At 40.2% G+C, this 23,273-nt stretch overlaps 1 protein-coding gene across 2 annotated transcripts in view; it reads right to left on the reverse strand.

The window, feature by feature from the left end:
• Positions 1-4,806: 4,806 nt before the first annotated feature.
• LOC126194970 (intraflagellar transport protein 52 homolog) overlaps positions 4,807-23,273 on the reverse strand; it is a 63,738-nt gene continuing 45,271 nt past the window's right edge. For both annotated transcript variants that reach the window (XM_049933366.1, XM_049933365.1), the window contains 2 exons: positions 5,310-5,555; positions 4,807-5,193 (listed from right to left, as the gene is read on the reverse strand). In XM_049933366.1, coding sequence (XP_049789323.1) covers positions 4,915-5,193; positions 5,310-5,555 — 525 coding nt within the window. In that variant the 3' untranslated portion in view covers positions 4,807-4,914. The remainder of the gene's footprint in view (positions 5,194-5,309; positions 5,556-23,273) is intronic.

A 23,273-nucleotide genomic window follows, 5' to 3' on the forward strand; every position in this document is an offset into this window, starting at 1 on the left:
ACATGTTGTAGCACCAGTTCCCACCTGCGAAGTTCTCAGAAGCTGGTGTCTTGGGGAAGAATCCAGATTGCACATCTGGTGACACAGGCACCAAGATCATGACTGTCGTGTTGTAGTGCAATAGCATTTTGTGTGTTGCCAATATACACCCTCTGCTGATGCCCATTCATCCTAACTGATAACTTGGTGGTAGTTGTGCCGACATAAAAGGCCGAACAGTGTTTACATAATAGCTGATATACAGCATGTCGTTTCACAGGTCTCTCTCCCTTTGATAGTAAATGTTTTGTCAGTTGCAAGGTTGATATAGGTGGTGGTTGGAGGGTGCATAGGGTAGGAGCCATAGGGTAGGGACATGGGTCTGACAAAGAGACTGGAGAGCAACAAAAATCTATTTTAGGTGGACAGAATGGACCTCACTTCAGGGCATGATTTTAGGAAGTCATGGCCTTATTAATTGGCTACTTCGACAAGGCTCCAGGGCCTGATGTAATCTCTAAACAGATTCTATTTTGTGTTTGCAGCTGAGTTAGCCCCTCTTCTAATCTATCCATCGTGCCCAGTGGTTAGAAAAAAGCACAGGTAACACCCAGCTAAAAGAAGGGTAGTAGAAGTGATCCACAAAACTACCGTCCAGTATCATTGACATCAATTTGTTACAGAATCTTGGAACATATTCTGAAGTCAAACGTAATGAGGTATGTCAAACAGAATGACATCCTCCATGCTAACCAGCATGGATTCCGAAAATATCAATGATGTGAAAAACAATTCTCACTTTCCTCACATGACATAGTGAAAACTTTGGATCAAGGCAGTCAGGTAGAGGCATATTTCTCAATTTTTGAAAAACATTTGACTCAGTTCCACATCTATGCTTATTGTCAAAAGTAAAATCATATGGTGTGTGAAGAGAAATTTGTGACTGTATTGGGGGACTTTTTGGTATGGAGGATGGCGCATGTTATCTTGGATGGAGAGTCATCGTCAGATGTATAAGTAGTTTTGGGTGTGCCCCAGGGAAGTGTGGTGAAACCCTTGCTGTTAATGTAGCACATTAATGAGTTTGTGAACAATTTTAATAGTAACCTCAGACTTTTTGCAGATGATGCAGTTATCTATAATAAAGCACTGTCTGAAAGAAGCTGCATAAATATTCAGATACTTATAAGATTTCAAAGTGATGCAAAGATTGGCAACTTAGTTTTAAATGTTCTGGAAAGTAAAACTGTGCACTTCACAAAATGAAAAAAATGAGAGAAAAAAAAAAAAAAAAAACTTAGTAACCTCTGACTATAATATCGGTGAGTCACTGTTGGCATTTGCTAACTCATACAAATACCTGCATGTAACACTTTGTAGGGGTATCAAGTGAAATGATCTCACAGGCTCAATCGTGGGTAAAGCAAATGGTACACTTCAGTTTATTGGTGGAATACTGGAGAAGTGCAATCACTGTGCAAAGGAGTCTGCTCACAAATCACTCACGTGACCATTCTAGGATATTGCTCAAGTATTTGGGACCCCTACCAAATAGGACTAACAGGGTATTCAACGTATACAGAGGAGCGCATCACAAATGGTTACAGATTTGTTTGATCCATGAGAGAGTGTCACAAAGATGCTGAAGTAACTGAACTTCCAGAATCTTGATGATAAGACATGAACTACCTCAAGAAAGTCTATAAACTTTAAATACTCCAGGGGTATACTACAAACCCCTACGTATCACTCACATAGTGGGGACAAGATTAGAATAATTACAGTGTGCAGTAAATGGAACAGGAAGAAACCCTTACAACTGTTACAGTGGGATGTACACTCTGCCAAGCCCTTCATAGGGGGCTGCGGAGTATAGAAGTAAATGTAGATAACACTGATACGATTAATGCAGACATGTTGTGCCAAGAGTGGATGGAGCTGGAATGCAGGTTGTATGTTGTCAATGTTTGTTAACCTGGTGTGAGTGAGGTTGGGTATGTCATACCCGAGGTGTTTTGAAGTGCTGATGATTGAATGTCATTGTTGCCACACAAATCTTGCTGTCACAATAGCTGAAGGTAAGGGAGAGGGGGGCAAGATGCAGTGTTGAGTTTATTGTTGTGCCAGCGTCAGAGGGAGATACATGTGTGCAAAGGTGGTTAGGGTGCGCCACGCCCGACCTTGTAGTCGGTATTACATTTTAAAGCCATCAGCAAGTTTACGAGATATACAGTTATTTATAGTATTCTTTGATTTATTTTTAGATTTTATATTTCTCAAGATGTCTTATGAAGAAAATGAACACCGGCTACAAGAACTACAAGAGAAAGTTTTAGAAAACTGTTCAAATGCTAGTTCCTGTGACTCCGAGAGTGAAGAAAAAATTGACTAAGTTTCTCAAAGAAGTGAAGAAAGTGATTTGGAGCAAGAGGGTATTTTGGATGATTCGGAAGACCCAAAATCTGCGTTAGCGGCTCCTAGTCAGTCACATGTGGAATTTTTTATACGTCCAAAAATGGTACAAAATAGATGAAGGATTGTCCTGGGCAAAGTGTTCATATTCGTTCAGAGAATATTATTACCAATTCTCCAGGTGTAAAAGGTGCTGCAAAACATGGCAAAACAGAGACTGAATGTTGGAGTCTTTTCATAAAAAACAGTATTTTGAGTACATACAATCAAATAAGGAATATCAAGGGAAAATATCCAGAAAATAAAGAGCAATACCACATGAACAATGCAACATTGGAGCATTTGAAGGCATTTATGGGACTTTTGTATACAGCAGGCCTAAACGGCTCAATTGGTAGTGTACAGATGGTACTGGAGTTGCAATCTTTCGGACTACAATGTCATTGCAGGGGTTTTACTTACTCCAGAACTGTTTGAGATTCAGTGATGAGAACACTCAGGATGAAAGGAAAAAGACTGAGAATCTAGATGCTATAAGAGATATTTTTGATAATTTTGTTGAAAATGTTTAACAACACTATATGCCTTCTGAGAACATTACTATTGATGAGATGTTATCTTTCCGAGGGAGATGTCCTTTCTGTATATACATGCCAAACAAGCCAACCAAATACGACCTAAAAATATATGCTCTTGTAGATGCGAAGACATTCTACATCCTCCAACTGGAAGTATACTTGGGAAAACAGCCACCAGGACATTACCAGCTTGGTAATAAAGCATATGATATTTTAAACTGTTTAGTGGAACCAATAATGAAAATAAATATGAATTTGACATTCAATAATTGGTTTACTAGTTACCCTCTTATGATCCATCTCTTGCAAGAACATTCATTAACTTCTGTTGGCACAGTCCATAGAAACAATAAAAGTGTACCTGAGATTTTCAAAAAAGGAACAGAAGCATATAGTTCTCGATTTGGTGTCCTACGTATGTAAAAAAAAAAATAAATAAAGTCGTGCTGGTTATGTCAACTTTACACCATGATAAAAACTTAGACCAATCGACAGGTGTGAACTGAGTGCCACTTATGATACTGCCCGTAACAGCAAAGGTTGGCCTATGACATTTTTTTATGGTTTCAAAGGGAAATTCGAAAGAGGATTGCTAATCAACTGGGAGAAACTCATCGCCAGTTCCAAAAAAATGACTAGTAGATACGTCAAGTGTGGTGACTGTACTGGGGGGAAAAAGGACAGCAAAACAAAACTTTGTTGTTCGAAGTGTGAGAAGCCAATATGTATGGAGCACACTATTTTTATGTGCGGAGAATGTGCTGATTTGTATGTGTAATGTTAGTGCTGAGCTAACTGATCTCATATAAGACCTTTTATTTTCTTTTTCTGTTTTATAATTAGAAGATAATATCATTATGTTAATTAATCACAGAAACCGTAATTTTGTATAAGAAAATGTTAAACTTCTGAAACGCGTACTTTTTCTGAGAAAGTATACACATTTCATTATTTCACACCTCCCCCCCCCCCCCCCACACACCAAAAAAAAAAAGTTTTATATCTTAAACATAGTATTTTACTTACTCGTCTTGTTTAATAGACACCATTATTAATATCCCAAGTAAAAAATACTTAATACATGATTATAGTATTCAAAACTCATCATCAGAGTTTCGGGTATTCACACTCACCTCATAGCTGGTGTAATGATTTCTCACTTCATTCATGCCATGTCAAGGCACATGTACTCAAACAGACTAAAAAATCTGGCTTTATGAATCTTATACGCCAAAAGTGCTTGTACATGTTAATTTTTTCTGGGGCCACAAGGCAGAAGTTGTGTCGTTTCTTCTGAGATACTCTGCATAGCTAATGATTGTCGAGTTTATTTGCTGGTCTACATCCTATTCAGAATACTGACAATGGTTTCAGTGTAATATTCAAATAATATTACTTTTTCAAGCATCTCTTTTGTTAACTGTGAGATTGCTATGCTTCATATTATTTTTTAGGACTTCAATTTAGCAGCCCTTTTTACTGCTGATAAGTGTACAGCAACATTTTTGTCATGCTGTACAATGTTAACTTTTATTTACTCCACACAGAAAGTCTACAGAGTCAAGTTATTGGCCCTGTTCTTTAATTTTTTTCCAATTACAGTACATACACTTTTAATATCACACTATTTCTGTCCCTCACTACCTGATGTCCTATTCCTACTGACAAGATGTATCTTCCCATTGTTTCATTTGCACTAACATCATTTTACAACAACAAAAAATTAACAAACACGGATAGTTGTCATTCTCCTCCTTGCAGACTGAACTATATACAATGAAAACATTTCAACAGGTGGAAATGTGGAAGGACTAATGCAAAACATCAACAACTATTTAAAATATTGACATTTATTGTTTAAAGCAATACTGAATAAAGTAGAAAATGCACACCATCAAAATCTAACAACAATTCTGAACAATTACTTCATGTAATAGTTTATTTATTCTCCTGGTTGACCCAGTTTGCGGAATTCTGCAATCTGCAACCCAACTGCATGTAGAATTGATCTAGCGTCAGGGGAGGGTGCATCTACACCCAGGGCATATCCACATTCACGAATAAAGTATTCCACATCTGCTTCTGATTCTGTTTCTCCAGCTGTCAGCTGACACTTATTTGCAAGCTGGGCAAGTCTTGCCTGCTCTGAACTAAATGCTTCATCCAGGTCAAAAAGCTCCAAAGAAGGAGGAGGGAGTTCTCTGAATGATGGTGGAAATACCTATTGAAATATAATAAAATGTAACACAGCATAGACTAAGAAGGAAATCAATTAACACACTATAATGAAAAATTACATTATAAGCTCAAAGGCGCACAACATTAGTTTAAACTCACAGCTGCTTGAAGAAATGGAAGTGGTGTTTCAAACTGAGGTGTTATAAGTCTGAGGGGTTCATGTTTCACGTTCAATTGATTGTAAGCTTCAATCGCATCTGCCACAATGCCTGTATGTATGGAGAATAAACGCTGATCAAACAACTTCGTGTAATCCATTGGTATCTCATCTGTCGATTCCTGTAAGCATACACGTGGCCTTTCTGCCAGCTTTGCTGTGTCTGGTATCATGTTGTAGTCTGCTATCTGCAAATAATGAGAAACATTTTGAGATTTTCACATATTGTAGTAAGAGACACTATGTGTAAGGAGTATGAATTCCAGATATTTAATATTAGCTCTTTATGATGTAACATCCATTGAAAAAAAGCAATAGCGTTGTATAATATGTTCTGAGGGTTAGTACTTTAAATTCTCCTACATAACTTTCTTAATGCATTTTCAACTTATTAATCTACAGTTATGACGAAATGTCATATTTTGTTAGTGGGTAACAGAGTAAACAATACAATAACTGAACAATATATCAACGAGGGAAAAACTGAACTATAGCTTTTAAAACCTACTTTTTTTACAATTCATATTGTTGTAATTTACTTCATTTTATTAATGAGTTATTTTATTATAAAGCAGCAAATCATTCTCCAAATTGTAAATAGCAAAGCGTATACATGCACTGAATACCTTCTTGTTTACAGCAATTGGAACGATCTGGAAACCTAGGACTGCATGCTGAGGATTGTTAAGCTTACTTTTATATACTCTGGAAGCAAATTCTTGTTGGAGCTTAACTCCAAAACCAGTTTTCTGCAGTCCACTATCAACTCTTTTCACAATATTTAATATGTGTGGCACAAACTTAGCCTTCCATTCTTCCTTCAGTTCAGTGGAATCAACACCTTTCAAGTCTTAGTATCTTATGACATGCCATTCCCTAGTATTTGCCATAATTATTTAATGTCTTGACTGATTGTAAGGAAATTAAATTCAGTACTTTGGAAGTTTATAGTCTTTTTAATTCCTCTCTTTGCAGCTGATATACGGTGTGTAAGTTAGGTTTATTAGAGTATAGATATAGTACGAGGCTTGTGTATCTGCAATTTGTATGCAACAGTGGCTGGGCGGTAACTGTGGAATTCATGCAATACTGGATGCTGTGAGGACTTAACAACCACAAATTAAAAAATCTGCCAGCTACTTAAAGTACGGAAAACTATTCACAGTTTATTAAGGCAAAACCATATGCAAAATTAGCAAATAGAAAAAGCAATTTTCTGATGTGAAACATCCTGCCAGATAAATATTGCGTGCCAGTCCAGGACTCAAACCTGGTACCTTTGCCTTCTGCACCCAAGTGCTCTACCAACTGAGCTACCCAAACATGACTCACAAACAGTCCTCACAGCTTTACTTCCACAACTATTTCTTCTCCTGGCTTCCATATTTCATCGAATTTTTCCTGCATATCTTGTGGACTAGCACTCCTGGAATAAAGGATATGGAAGAGAGATGCTATGGCCACAGGGGACTATTTCCAGAATGAATTTTCACTCTGAAGCAGAGTGTGCACTATGAGGACAGGTTGTGACACTGTCTGGATAACTCAGCCAGTAAACTACTTGCCTCTAGAAGGAAAAGACTCAGGTTCGTGTCCTAGTCTGGAACACAGTTTTAACCTCACAGGAAGTTTCAAATCAGTGTGCACACTGCTGCAAATTGAAAATTCATTCTACAATTTTCTGATGAGAGACAAAAGTTTGAGAAGACAAAATAATTTCGTTTTTTAATGCTGATAATTTAAAATAAAAAGTAGAAAATGACAACAGTGTGAATGACAAAGAATAGTGTTATGAATTGCTGCTAAAAAGCTACTGCTGGTGTGGCCATATGAGAAAAGATACTGGTGCAACCAAAACATTTCTTAGTAATCATTAATTATGGACCAGAAAGAAATTGTAAGACAACTCCCCCCCCCCCTCCTCCTCCAATACACTTCTGAGGTATTGTGTGGCTTCTCCATTTCTAAGTTCATTAACTGGATACTTAAAAATGAGACTTCAGAAACATGGGACTGAGACTTTAAAATTTAATATTTCTGATCTTCATAAGGTCCAGATATGTTCAAAGGTCACACTGAGGCTAAATAAATAAGGGGGGGGGGGGGGGGTTGGTGGAATGAAACTGGTGCATAATCAGGTGAATAGTAAGAGTGATTTCAACATGCAAGAAACATATCTGATGTCTTTTTAAGACAAAGAAGTTCAGTCATTTCCTAAAGAAGACTTGCAAAGACAACATACACACCAATTTATCAAAGGGATTTTCTGCTGTTTGTATCATTGGAAACAGTCATTACCTAAAGAAGACTTACAAAGACAACATACATACACACTTATCAAAGGATTTTGTGTCTTTTGTATCAATATTATATGTTAAGAGACTTTTTCTAATTTCCTTGGTCAATGAGACAGTAAAGCATTTTCTAAAGCAGTTATAAGAAATAGAAGCATGCTACCAATGGACCATCAATCCACTAGTCACACAAATTTTCTGCAACAAATTATAATTTTAATCTTTTACATGATAAGGGCAGCAGAGAATTCTGCTGTTTTCTGCTTCCTTTGATTTTTATGAACATTTTAGCATGGGTAGCTGCAGTTGCAACCATATGCTAGTTAATTTTTAGGTAACTCCTAAAATGAGATTTCAGTTCTGTAGAGAGGACAATTGCAGAATGGTTTACAGAAAGTGGCTGAAGGCTACAGTTTGCAGGATCCATGTTTTGTGGGTGTCTATAATGTAAGCTGTTCATTTCAATTGCAGGAAAAGTGTTCACTGTTAGCAGGTACCTACGGCAGCAGTGTTCAGTGTTTATGTGCTATGCTGCACATGTACCCAACTAAAAACGACAGCGGCTTCGTGATATTTCTCAGCAAAACAATATCATGATGGGTGATATTAAAACCAATTATAGTATTAGGCTCTTTGTGTGGATACAAAAAAATTAAGTCCAATGCGCCACAGTTTACTTCATGTATAACCAACCAAGTTTCTTTGAAAGAAGTGTCTGTGAGAAATTATAGAAAGTGCAGTTCATATGATTATTGAGTTATAATCCACATTATGGTGACAGGCAGTTCTATACAGATAGAGGCAGTGATATGGAAGCCACTGAAGAATGGATATGCCACAGTCTGCAAGAGAGCAGGGATCATCATCCAGTGCTGCAGCAAGACATCCAAAGGCAGATTAAAACTCATTGGGTGTCAAGGGTTCACAGAGAGGAAATGCGAAGAACTGTTCAAAACTGAGCCGCCTTCTGATGTGACACTATAATAATAAGAATATTACATCATGTAAGATGTAGAGCAATTTATTGAACCTTTAAAACAGTTATGGAATGATATGACACTGGTTTAGAATGGCTGCACAGAATATCGGAAAGAAGTAGTAAGCAAACCTGAGAAAAGATAAAAAGAAAAATTAATCATGAATGTACAAAAACACAAATCAGATGCTTCAGGAAAAGCAAAAAGGTCTAGAAGAAGAAGAAGAAGAAGAAGAAGAAGAAGACAGTAATCAGTAATGACATTGCATGGCAAACTGACAAAGCAGTGATAGTAAATGTCTAATACATGACAGCACTCTTAACAGTGATTATAGTGCCTAGAACTGGACTGATTTACTACATAGACAGTAACAAAGATCCTTCAGTGTATATGAATCACAAAAATGGAACAGATGCAGTGATATGGACTATACAGGAGATTGACATGGGTTGTCATGAGAAGTTATAGGCTGGGGAGCCATTAAAACTGCAATTCCACCAAGAAAGCAATCATCAAATGTCAAATCAACATGAAGTATACAACATGCTCGAGTTTGTAAAAGATTAACATTTCAAAGCAATCACACAATATAGGTAGGATTACTACTGCCTCTAGCCTGTATAAAGAAAGATTGCACAGCGGGTTTCTAATTTAGAACTTGTATTTGAATGTCGGTTGTTTGTGAGAAGATTACAGTATTTACTCGAATCTAAGCCGCATTTTTTTTCCGGTTTTGTAATCCAAAAAACTGCCCGTGACTTAGAATCGAGTGCAAAGTAAGCGGAAGTTCTGAAAAATGTTGGTAGGTGCTGCCACAACTAATTTTTGCCATCGAATATATGTAGCACTACACAGGCATGCTTTGCAGGCACAAAGATAAATACTGGCACCAAAACCTCTGCATCAGTAAAAAAGAGAGAGAGAGAGAGAGAGAGAGAGAGAGAGAGAGAGAGAGATAGAAGACGAGCTTTTTTTCTCCGCCCCGAATTTCGACCACTGCAGTTCCACATATTATCCAACGAAGTAAGTAGAAATTCCGTATTGTTCATCTTCGAATGTAGAAGCCTTTCAAATATTCGTAGCAACAAAAATAAATTTCTTCACAGAAAAATATCAACAAAACACAAGGCTTTACGATTGTTGCACGAGTTGATACGCTGGGACTCATTAAGATTTCACGTAGCGGCACCTATTGCTTCGTGGAATTTTGTGAAGTGCTTGTTGATGTTAGTGAACCATAATGAAGCGCTTTCATTATAGTGCCAAATTCAAGAGAAGAGTTATTTCTGTTGCGGAACAAAACTGTAATTGTGCTGCAGGTCTGCGACACGGGTTTGATGAGAGCAACGTCAGGCGATGGCGACTGCAGAGACAAATTATATGAATGTTAATTAGCAGGAAATTATTTAGTGGGCCAAAGTGTGGCCGATATCATGCACTAGAAGTGATTTTAAATGAATTTCTTAAGGAACAGCGTCAGAAATTCCTGTCTGTGAACGCCGAAATTTTAAAAGTTAAGGCACATGAAATTGCTAGAGAGCAAAAAATCGAAAATTTTAAGGCTAGTCACAGCTAGATTAATCTGTTTATGAAGCGATGGGGTTTTTCACTTTGGAGGCGAACTTCAGTTGCACAGAAGCTGCTGAAAAATGAAGAAAAACTTGTGGAATTTCAGTGCTTCATAATTAGGCAGAGCACAGAAAATCAATACCTTCTTGGTTAGATAGGAAATGCTGACCAAACTCCCGTATATTCTAACATGCCGTCAAATTATACGGTTGACGCCAAAGGAAAGAAAGACATAAGTGCTCTTACATCAGGGGATGAAAAACAGCGGATGTCCGTCATGCTTGCTTGCACAGCGGATGGACATAAATTACCCCCATTCATAGTTTTCAAGCAAAAGACTTCACCGAAATCGAAAGTCTTTCCAAACACTGTAATTGTACGAGCAAACTAAACTGAGTGATTTTCGGAGGACATGGTGCTGGAATGGATTAGGCATGTGTGGAATCATCGTTCTGGCGCAACGCTTGGTTTACGCAATCTGTTGGTATTAGATGCGTATGCAGGCCTACAACGCCTGCAGTAAAACGAGAATCAGAGGAAAGTAAAACAGACTTGACAGTAATTCCAAGTGGGATGACGTCAATTCTGCAACCACTTGACATCTGAATAAACCATCTAAGGGCAAGCTTAAACGCATGTACACAGACTGGCTTTCGAAAAGCGACAGACAAATGCACAAGTTTGTCGCAAGTGTGCCAATGGATTTATGATGCATGGAAGTGTGTTCCAAATCAGACTGTGCAACAAGGATTTTAAAAATGTTCTACACTCCTGGAAATGGAAAAAAGAACACATTGACACCGGTGTGTCAGACCCACCATACTTGCTCCGGACACTGCGAGAGGGCTGTACAAGCAATGATCACACGCACGGCACAGCGGACACACCAGGAACCGCGGTGTTGGCCGTCGAATGGCGCTAGCTGCGCAGCATTTGTGCACCGCCGCCGTCAGTGTCAGCCAGTTTGCCGTGGCATACGGAGCTCCACCGCAGTCTTTAACACTGGTAGCATGCCGCGACAGCGTGGACGTGAACCGTATGTGCAGTTGACGGACTTGAGCGAGGGCGTATAGTGGGCATGCGGGAGGCCGGGTGGGCGTACCGCCGAATTGCTCAACACGTGGGGCGTGAGGTCTCCACAGTACATCGATGTTGTCGCCAGTGGTCGGCGGAAGGTGCACGTGCCCGTCGACCTGGGACCGGACCGCAGCGACGCACGGATGCACGCCAAGACCGTAGTATCCTACGCAGTGCCGTAGGGGACCGCACCGCCACTTCCCAGCAAATTAGGGACACTGTTGCTCCTGGGGTATCGGCGAGGACCATTCGCAACCGTCTCCATGAAGCTGGGCTACGGTCCCGCACACCGGTAGGCCGTCTTCCGCTCACGCCCCAACATCGTGCAGCCCGCCTCCAGTGGTGTCGCGACAGGCGTGAATGGAGGGATGAATGGAGACATGTCGTCTTCAGCGATGAGAGTCGCTTCTGCCTTGGTGCCAATGATGGTCGTATGCGTGTTTGGCGCCGTGCAGGTGAGCGCCACAATCAGGACTGCATACGACCGAGGCACACAGGGCCAACACCCGGCATCATGGTGTGGGGAGCGATCTCCTACACTGGCCGTACACCACTGGTGATCGTCGAGGGGACACTGAATAGTGCACGGTACATCCAAACCGTCATCGTACCCATTGTTCTACCATTCCTAGACCGGCAAGGGAACTTGCTGTTCCAACAGGACAATGCACGTCCGCATGTATCCCGTGCCACCCAACGTGCTCTAGAAGGTGTAAGTCAACTACCCTGGCCAGCAAGATCTCCGGATCTGTCCCCCTTTGAGCATGTTTGGGACTGGATGAAGCGTCGTCTCACGCGGTCTGCACATCCAGCACGAACGCTGGTCCAACTGAGGCGCCAGGTGGAAATGACATGGCAAGCCGTTCCACAGGACTACATCCAGCATCTCTACGATCGTCTCCATGGGAGAATAGCAGCCTGCATTGCTGCGAAAGGTGGATATACACTGTACTAGTGCCGACATTGTGCATGCTCTGTTGCCTGTGTCTATGTGCCTGTGGTTCTGTCAGTGTGATCATGTGATGTATCTGACCCCAGGAATGTGTCAATAGTTTCCCCTTCCTGGGACAATGAATTCACGGTGTTCTTATTTCAATTTCCAGGAGTGTATATTCAGTGCACTAGATGGTACGGAGGACGATGCTCTGTGTGAAGAAATGAGCAACAAAGAATCGAGTGATAGTGATTCAGAATCATGACTGATATTTTAAACATTTTGTATAAGATGTACTACAAACCTAATAATTTTTTTATTAATTTCAGCATTTAATTTCTAAGTTATTTTCATTCTTATTTTATAAGTGTTGCTACTATCATTGCACAGGATAGAAAAGCGTGGAGAGCTGCATCAAACCAGTTTACGGACTGAAGATAACAACATCACACTCTGCGCATTTGAAGTCATTACTAAAAATCTACTACGAAAATTCGACTAGTAAGACTGTTGAGGATGTATGTCAATATGGCCAACTCTATGTTTTGAATTTTTTCCAACCTGTGACAAGAGATGGTTGCTAATAGGAACTTTTATGAATCGTGAATCACATGCAGTATTCTCTTCACCATAAGAATAATACGAATGTAAACATTATGCCATGTGTTCTTTCGTGTTTGCTGCTATCTCATTTAAATCCTGTCTGCCTAATAAACTACGAAACTAGAGTGAGACAACAGCAAACGCGGAAGAATATACATATCATTTTTATATTCGTACTATTCTTATGCTGGATAGTGAGACAAACAGAAATGAAGTATGGCAACTGACTAAATTTTTAAATCTAAGATGACTAATTTCTGTGCAGAATGTAATGCATAAAGAGGCGTCTGCAAAGATTTTCAAATGGAGAAAAATTTTCGCTAAGCTCTCATTCAGAACATCTTCTGTCATATGCAGTCTATCATTTGGTTCTTGTTGATCATTATCAAAGAAAGTAGCAGTATAAGTAACAACATATAGCAGTCTCTTACCATTGTTTCGCTAATGAGACAATTCACCTCTCTTTTTTTTTTTATTATAAGCGGCGCTAGCACGCACAAAAGCAAGCCATGCCGCGAGCGGCGACAGGTCTTAAATACTCACTATCAGAATGCGACAAACAATGCATGAACAACACCTATAACAAAGAGAATTGTACTTTTCAGATCAAAGCAAATTAAGCAATCGATTTAAACCAGATAAAGCATGTGAAAAAGGAAGGGTACCTGCATAAATACGGGCGGAGAGCCTGACGTATAGCAATTGCTACCTGGTAAAGCTTAACTGCTAAGCTTACGACTCGAACCAAACTACTGTAGCTGTATCTTCATCCAATCGACCTAAATTGTGTTTCATGTTACAATGGACCAACTTTGTTTCGATTTGGAGGCGCGGCTAAAACTTTTCTCTCCCCTAGAATTTCAAGTCTCAAATTTCAAGTGCGGCTTAGATTCGAGTAAATACGGTATGTTATACACCTCATGTAATAAAGAGGTACGTCTAACATTACATGTTGGAATTCTGGCAGTGGTGGGAACAGTTTTTCTGGCATATAGCTGAAGCAGCATGGAATGGTGTACCCAAATCTTTCATCCATGCTCAGTTTGACTCAGTCTTCAGCTGGGTTAGAGACACTACTGCTGACAGAGAAGACAGATGTGTGTGCTATACACTCTGTATGCTCTCAAATCACCTATGGTACCTATTGATCATGTATTCTTCCTGCTATATTGTTTACACACAATACATAAAATTTCATTATTTGCTATAATTCCTGGTACTGCAACTGTGATGGCCAGCAATGTACAGTAAAAATGAGGAAATATTGTCTACAGAAATTTACTGAAGATGACTGATTTGCCCTCAGTGAACACAGTGGACAAGAGACAAGTTTGTAACATAAAGAACTAATTTCGATGGTACAAAGACAATGAAGCATACAGGCGAAGACAATGAAACACACAGGAGAAGAAAGAAAATAACAAGCAAAGAAAAAAGAGGGATGGGGTGGGGGACAAGAGAGAAGAATGGTAGAAGGAAGGCTGTGAGTAGTGATTCAAGCATGGAGAGGTTGGAAGCAATGGACCAAAGAAGACTGTATTGAATGTGATAGTTAAGGTAATTTGTTCAGATATTTTAAGCAATACATAACAATAATAATTTCAAAAGTTCTGGTGAAACTAACTATGAGGGAACTATAAATACGAAGTAGTTAACTTTGTATATCAGTCTGAGAAAAAGAACTATTTTACTTTTGGTCAAGTTCCACAATAACCTAAATCTTGTAGTAAAACTACTTTAAAAAGTGAAAAGTGTAAAAATCCTCCTCTAATGAAAATCTGGATACAGAATACGATAAAGAGATTAGAAAGATATAATATGATATTGAGCTAAACGGGATGTAGTGCATTATAGGTATGTACAATCACCAGGAATAATAATAGATACCTGCCTTATGCTGCGTGGAAGCTATAGAAAATGTCTATAAAAATGATGATAGTCACACACTTCAATGTTAATGTAGTTGAATCAATTTGATTCAGCTCAGTCTGTATGCATTAAGTTCATACTGTGCCATGTTTGGGTCAGGTTCCTCAGAGCACTAATATGTAGATGCATCTAAGTGAGACAAGCCAGTGAGAACCTAAATCCCCACTAGATAAACCAAAAATCCTCTTGCATTCTAGTGTCAAACAACATTTATCAGATATCAACCATTGCAGTATGATTAAGGAAAGGCAACCACTCACCAACAACTGATATGGAGCCTATAGAAACACCCAATAGGAAACAGTATTTACAATAGCTTTTGAGCTTTTGCTTTTTCTCTACTACACTAACTTCACACAGATGAACAAATGTACACACTCGCAGCCACAGTGAGACTCATTGTTGTGACCAGTGGGGACATACATATCCAACACACAAATTTATTTCCTTTCATATCACATGGATATGAAAGTCCCAATCTGTGTGGTGCTGTGATCTAGGGTTGAATGTACTGACTGTTTGGAGCCAACAAGATCACTGTTTGGCACCTAATGGATGAGATATCACTTAATTGCTTCAGTTGTGTGTTATGTGCATGGTGTTCACATGGTTTTCTATGTGTTTTCCCTGTTTGCAATACACTGTTTGCTAGAAATATACATATTTGTTCACTTATTTTTTGATAAAACACTTTTAAATTTGTTTAATGGTTTTGCCTTATAGCCAGTGTGAGGAGAGAGGCACCATTTGTGCTTTTTCTTCATATTTATGTCTAAATCATTACACTTATATATTTAATTTGGTGTCACAATCCTATTTTATTTCCCTTGATTTGATATGAAATGGGAAACTACACAAACTCCTGGTTTGTTTTTTGTGATAAACACTTGCCTTCCCCCACTTGTAATATTTCTCCCAGTTGAAAGCTGCCTTAGAAGAGGGAGGGGAAAAGAAAAGTGGTCACATCTTACTCCATTATAACATTCCATATGATGAAACTTTTTACTACTGCAACACCCAAAAGAAAATTAAAAAGACAATGCCACCATTTAAGTGACTTATTTTCAGAAGCACATCTTCCTCTACACTGGTCGAACCACTCTACAGCTCCCATTAGAACTGTGTACTCTGCAGAATAGGATATAGCTAACGTTGTACCATCTCTGTTTTTTCTTGTGATATATTTTATATTCACAAAACAGTAACTAGCTTATTATCTTACCATTTTACTGCAGATACACACCCATATGTGTGGATGATGATGTGCCCTTATATACAGCTGGAAAACGTTTTCCAGTAAGGAACAATAGATGATGATACAGACAATGCAGCACACAAAAGCAAGAGATAAGGACTAATTTCATATGTAGGTACCACAAATTTTATAAAATGTTAAGCTGTGAGTAAATAAATTTGTTTGACTTAATAACTGTATAACACTCTTCTTTTAACAGATCCCTATCCCTAGTACCAAAAATTATTTGAAGAGGGGTATATGTGTCAGGAGTGTGTCCCATTTTAAAATAATAATAAAGCTATAAAAAACAAATAAAATTTAGTAATACAGTGTGACATCATATCCAGTCCAGAGCAGAAAACAAATTTTTACAATAACATAAAAATTTTTAATTAAAGTCTTAAAAATCTTTTGTAAGGCTAATTTGGTAGAAGAAAATTTTATATAATGTACTGCTACTGACTGTCACCTGTTTATATAATAACTATGTTTTTATATATAATAACTATGTTACACACACACACACACATGTCCATCCCACCCTACCAACGAGAGAGAGAGAGAGAGAGAGAGAGAGAGAGAGAGAGAGAGAGCCATTTGCCCACACAGTTTCATCAAAATAATTGGAAGAAATATAAAACTCACCCCTATCTATTTTTGCCCTTCTATTTCTCTCACCTCTCTATCACACCCTATCCCTATCCCACCTGCTTCATCACACCCTGTACCTCTTCCACCTGCCTTCTCACAACGTAGTCCCCGTATGTCTGCTTCCTACCTCCACTTGTCTTCTCATACCCTCTACACCTTCCAGCTGACTCCCTCTCCCCATTCCAACTGCCTCCTTACGCCCTATTCCTTTTTCATCTGCCACTAACTCTCTCCATCATCCATCTGTCTCCCACACAGTCCTCTCCTTCCCCTTCTCCTCCTCTCTCTCTCCAGCACCTCCACCCCAACTCTCCTTGAAATGGAAGGGCTTCTGTCCACAAATCAGCTGAGATTTTGAGAGCATCACTCATGCAAAACTCAGCTTGCCTTTTTCTCGCGATATGAACTATGGATGAAGGGCAACAGGCAGGTACCATATTGACATATTCCGTATTCCTAGATTTCTGGAAAACATTTGACGCAGTGCCAAACAGCAGACTCTTAGCAAAGGTACGAGCATACAGAATAGGTTCCCAGGTACGTGGGTGGCATGAGGCTTTCTTCATTAATAGAAATCAGAACATGGTCCTCAAGTATGAATGTTCATGAAAGACAAGAGTATTGTCAAGTGCCCCAGGAAAGAACTACACCGTATACATAAATAATGTGGTGAGTAGCAATCTGCAACTGTTTGCTGATGATGCTGTGGGGCACAGGAAGGTGTCATTGAGTGACTGTAGCAGGATCCATTGATATCATACTGGTAGGTTTGACCAAGATGCAAACATTATGAAGATTTTTTGTGAACTTAAGTGGGAATCCCTGAAGGGAAGACAATATTCCTTTCACAAGATATTGTTAAGATAAACTTTAGAAAACTGGCACTTGAATCTAACTCCAGAATGATTGTGCTGCCACCAATACATTTCATGTAAGAACCATGAAGATAAGAGAAATTAGGTCTCTTGCAGAGGTATATACTCAGCTGTTTTCCACCTCTCTGTGCGAGTGGAACACAAAAGGAAATGACTAGTAGCAGAACTTGCAGGGTATTTATGCATACATAGATGCCACCCTCTCCTCTCTCAGCCCCCCCTCCCCCTCCATCTTAGTCCATCTCCTCATCCTTCTCAGTCCATCTCCTACGAACTCTCCCTCCCTGCCCGGCTCCTCCTCCTGACCCTCCCTCTCTGCCTAGCTCCTCCTCCGGATTCTGTCCATCTCTTGCTCTGCCTCTCTGTGATCATATCATCCTCCTCATTTCCTGACATTCCCTAATCCCCCTCCTTCAGTCCACCTTCTCCTCCCACCCACTCTGTCTCTATTTTTCTCTTTTCCCCGTCCTCTCTCCGTCTGTTTCTTCCACCATCCTTTCTCTTTCTGTATCTCCTCCACCAACCTCATTCCCTCTGCCCAACTTCTCTGCCAATCTACCTCTCTGGCCAACTCCCCACCAATGTCTCTCTGTCCATCTCCTCCTCCCTCTCCTCTCTCAACCTCCTGCTCCACCCCTCTCTCTTTCTGTCCATCTCGTCTTTCCCTGCCCACCATCACCCCTCTCTTTATATCTGCCATTCCCCTCTCACTGTCTACCTTAGTCTCCTTACTGTTTTTTGGTGCTGCTGAATTTAACAATGTTGTTGCCACATGTAATGCGAGAGGCAATGGAAACGCGCCAGGCCAAACTAGACCCGACCATATACAGTTATATGACAGGGAGTGCCTGCTACTTGCATCATTACACCAGGCAGCTACCAGATCGGGAGCCAGGAGGGGGACCAGCAACGTAATAACAATGCAGCGGAAAGACAGGACCTCTGCAGGGACCCGATTACTTCACACGAGCTGTGGACTCTGTTGGGGCCACATGATGAGGAATCAATACCTTGACAAAACAAGTACAGACAGTCAGTATAAATCCCCAATTTTTAGATAGATGCTTGCAGTCTGGCGATAACACATTTTGGGGAGAGGATCATCACAGTCTACAAGTAGACATAAACCTACAAGGGACTTTGCCTCCACTAACTGCATGGCTACTGCTGGTTGTAAGTCCTAAGTTATGGATTCAACACTCTCCATCTGGTGGGGCACTTCTGGCCCTACTTCCAGCCACTGCAAGCCTCCTACACTAGACAGCCACTGTTCGATACTAGGGCGATGCAACTGCCCAACCAACTTCACCTCATGTCTTCAGCAGATGCCCTGGAGATCACTGCAATTGTAAAGCTTCTTTGTGATAGTTTTTGTGTGTTCACTAACAAAATGTTTGTCTAATCAATGACGTTTTCATGTTCATATGGCTGATGGCCGCGAGCCATCCACCCACTGCTATCCTGCCTGGGGTGGTGAATTATGGGCTCCTGACACTAAAACTAGTTCCACCACCCAACATAGTGGGTATTCACCTCCCAACGATTACCAGTGTTAACAGGAATGAGTGCTCTAGTTTCAAGCACCATTAATATGGATGTCTGCAGTTGCGTCCTGGAACAAATCTCCAGTCGCACTTGAAGGCAGCAGTAAGCACAATGTTGTGAACAAACTAATTGTTTTCTCCTCCTCAGTTCCGTGCAAGAGAAATGGATATGAAATGGGAATGTCACAGGAACTTAAAAGTGGATTTGTAAAGCTGGAGGAACTGGATGACTTGTCGCAACTCTGGAGGAACCCTAGAGAACACTATTTGCAACTAGTGAGGCGCATGCAGTGCAACCTGTTGGGCCATAGAACACCATGTACTGAGTCAGCACCAGTTCAGCACCGCAGATGCCATCACTGTGATTATTTTGCTAAGTAAACAAAATCAAGGTGGCTTATGATTAGGCATAGTGTCTAGAATAAACATTTCTGGCTCTTCTGTCGTATTGTATTCTCTGCGTGCGTTTCATTGTTTCATTTGTGTTGCGTTATTGTGTTTTGTTTCTATCTCGTGTGATTTGATGGACAGGGGTTCCACACTACCAAGAGTTACACACACAGGGTGTTTCCAAATGGAAGGCAATTAAATCTCTGATAAAAGAAGGAGTGTGTTGAAAACAAAACCAATGGAGGATGTATTGACATTTATAGCTCACTTAGTAGCAGCTGCAAGACTGGGCTTCTGGACAGACTAGCCTTACTACAAATGACCCAGTTGCACCTGACAGTGGAAGCAATAGCATTTTTTAGGTACCACAGAAGCCTGAGAAGTGCACTTACTTTTGAGCAGCAAAGGGTAGGTCTCAAGCAGCACTAAAAGAAACAAAATAGCACAGGATTCTTTCAGGAACAGCTGAGTGGAGTGCCACAGAGGCTGAATGAGGCAGAATCAGGAAAGCCAATGCAAATACTTATAAGTTAATGGATGGCAACAAATCAAACAAAATTATTCTCCATGAGGTGGAGCATACGGCATTGGATGCTCTCCTAAGGGGGCTGCCAGCTGATGTGTCAAGGTGGGTATGGGAGTGCCCCCAAAGAATTTGACTATCACCATTAGGGCAGCTACTGAGCTAAAGGAGATAGATTTTGCAACAAGAGTATGACACACAAGATGTTATAGATGAGGACATTTGGGGCATATCCAGAGGCAGTGTCACTAACTACAACGTGGAAGCTGTGGCATGTTTCTGCACCATTAAGATTATAGGAACACGAGGTAAAATTGACAGATGCAGAATAGTCACCCTTTAAACACCAATGGGAACTCCTAACTGCTAAATGGCGTCCCAGTAAATTTCAATGCTGAAAAACATATGCAGAGTTGATTGTGGCTTAGTGGGCATTGTGAATTGTAGGGAGCACAATTTTTATTGGACACACGGGTACATATGTCAGTGGCAAGTCTGGACCTCTTGGGTAAGGGGCAGTTGAACTTTCAACATTATAAATGACATGGGGTAGGCAATAGTGATATAAAATCATTGGAGCCAGCATGGTCGTGTGTTCAGTTCGAGGTGGGAAGATTCCGGGTGAATGTGGAAGTTGTGGGTCTTATAGGTGAAGGGTACTGCACAATCCTAATTTGCTAGCGATAAATAGCCACAAGGTTTATCTATCACGAAGGACAAAACAATTAAACTGCATGCGAAGTCACCGAGTCAATTCTTGAGGTAAAGTGGTGCAACACACTGGGAAATTGCTTTGCATGAGCATGGAAATGGAACTACTTGTTAACATGTTGAGTGTGGTTGAGCTACTAGAAGAGAATGAGTTGTTGGATGCAGCATGTTGTTTTGCACATAAAACTGATGTACACATACCGGAAACGGATAGTGAAAGAGTGGTTGCTGTCAGTGTAGACAATAGAGTCCTGCATGACCGAGTAAGCGAGCACAAATTACGAGATGAGGCGAGCACACCCTAACTGGATAGGCTGCCCGCACTAGATCTGGTGACCGAGCATACAAGCCGTGACCGAACTTAAAACACATTACACGTGTCATTATCCGGGTGAGACTGCAACCAGTACGGGCTTCTCATTTGTGGTGTCTCTCTCTCTGTAATCATGCAGCGCGAGGAAGCCAGTGCAGTAAGACGTAAGACTGAAACCAAAATTTACGCATTGAAGAAATGGGAAGGTTGTGCATAAAATGCTCCACATTATTATGTTTCCAGTCGGGAACCACTCATTAAAAGAAACACAGTTGCAAGAAACCTCACAAAGATACAGCTCCTTCAGGGATACCGGCAGTAACAAAAAAGTGTGTTGCAATGTATGTTAAAGACATAAGACCTTTTAATGCTGTTTCCGGTGAAGGTTTTAGAGAACTAGGCCAAGAATTAATACATCTAGGTGTGCATTATGGAGAAGTTAACGTGGCAGATGTCATGCCACATCCCTCTACTATAAGCAGACATGTCAAAGAACAAGCTGATGCAATACGAAACAGCATAATGCCTTCTGTTATTGCGGAAGCTATTAATAAAACATGTGCTGCAACAGTTGATATGTAGACTGATTCGCATAATCAGGTGCACTATTTGACGCTTACAACACATTACATTAACACAGATTTGCCTCATGTGAACGATGTTTTATTTACAACAAAGTTCCCGGACGTTAAGAAGACGGGAGTAAATATAATGAAAGACATTCTAGAGAGGATGGCTGATTGGGACATTTCACCGGACATGTTGCACAGTTTTATTTTGGTCTCCAACCAAGGTGCCAATGTAATAAAGGCTTTGGAAAATCATGAAAGGATTCCTTGTGCTGCTCATTATATAAACACAGCACTTAGCCATACTTTCGATGAAAATAACTTCTTCAAAAATCATGCTCCGAACATCGCATTAACAATAAATACTGCAAAATGCATTGCAAGGTACATTAAGAAAAGAGGACTCTGCTCGTCTTTGAAATCATCGTTGAAACAAGAGGTCTGCACTCACTGGAGCAGCTTGTACACTATGCTGGAATCGTTACACACTCAGTATAACGAAGTTGCTGCTTTTCTGATGGAAAAGGACTCCGCTTACAGATTGCAAGGATATGACAATGAGCTTGCAGGAAAAATTGCGCCGGTCGCTGTGGCCGAGCTGTTCTAGGCGCTCCAGTCCTGAACCGCACTGCTGCTACGGTCGCATGTTCGAATCCTGCCTCGGGCATGGATATGTGTGATGTCCTGAGGTTAGTTAGGTTTGAGCAGTTCTAAGTCTAGGGGACTGACGACCTCAGATGTTAAGTCTCATAGTGCTCAGAGCCATTTGAACCATTTGAAAAATTACACATTTTCTGATAACATTTAAAGAGGCCACAGATGAATTAGAAGGCGAAAAAGAACCGACAATCCAGTTAGTCCTTCTTTAGTTTCACAAACTGCAACAATTTGCAGTTTCAATGACACTGACTGTCAGGTAAGTAATTACTGCAGTTATATGCACTGTTTCATTATTATACGCGATAGATTTATTATTAACTAGCGTAACTGATCTGTACTAACAGATATGTATTTTTTAACAGGAGGTACAAAGGATTAAAAATCCAGGCTTGACTTTAGTTTGTGAGAAGACTGTGATCACTTCCAGAGATAAAATTGCTAAGTTTCTTAGGCCGTCTTTCCGTGATCTTAATATGCTGGAAATAAATGAAAAGCAGGAATTTCTTAGCAATGTGCGACAAATGTGTGCTACTTAAGCAGGTACAACATGCAGTCATTAACATAATCGTTTTTGCATAGTTAGTGGATAGTGTATTACAGAGAAATGGGAATATTATAATTCGTATAATATTTCATTAACGTAAAACACATCGTTTTTACTGGAACGTTTCGATGATTTCCACATCAGTTCTGTATTACTTGTTCTTTTTGTTTATTATCATAAATCCTTCAAGTACTGTGTCATCACTAGCCATAAAGAGAGGTCGTTTCAAGGAATGGAGGAACAACAGATCATCCGCAGCAGATGAAGTAGATGTCTACATTTTAATCCGCCCTGGAGATGATGACATCTTAAAATGGTGGAGCAGACATGAAACAGATCTGCCAGGCCTGGCTGCAGTGGCAAGAGGTATTTTATGTATCCCAGCAACAAGCGCACCTAGCTAAAGACGCTTTAGTAAAGACGGCATGTTACTAACAAAACGCCGCAGCCAATTAAATCCGAAACGCGTTAGTGATTTACTGCTGATCAACAATAACTATAATTTT

The sequence above is a fragment of the Schistocerca nitens genome, chromosome 7 (genome assembly GCF_023898315.1).
Source record: "Schistocerca nitens isolate TAMUIC-IGC-003100 chromosome 7, iqSchNite1.1, whole genome shotgun sequence".
NCBI classification, from domain to species: domain Eukaryota; kingdom Metazoa; phylum Arthropoda; class Insecta; order Orthoptera; family Acrididae; genus Schistocerca; species Schistocerca nitens.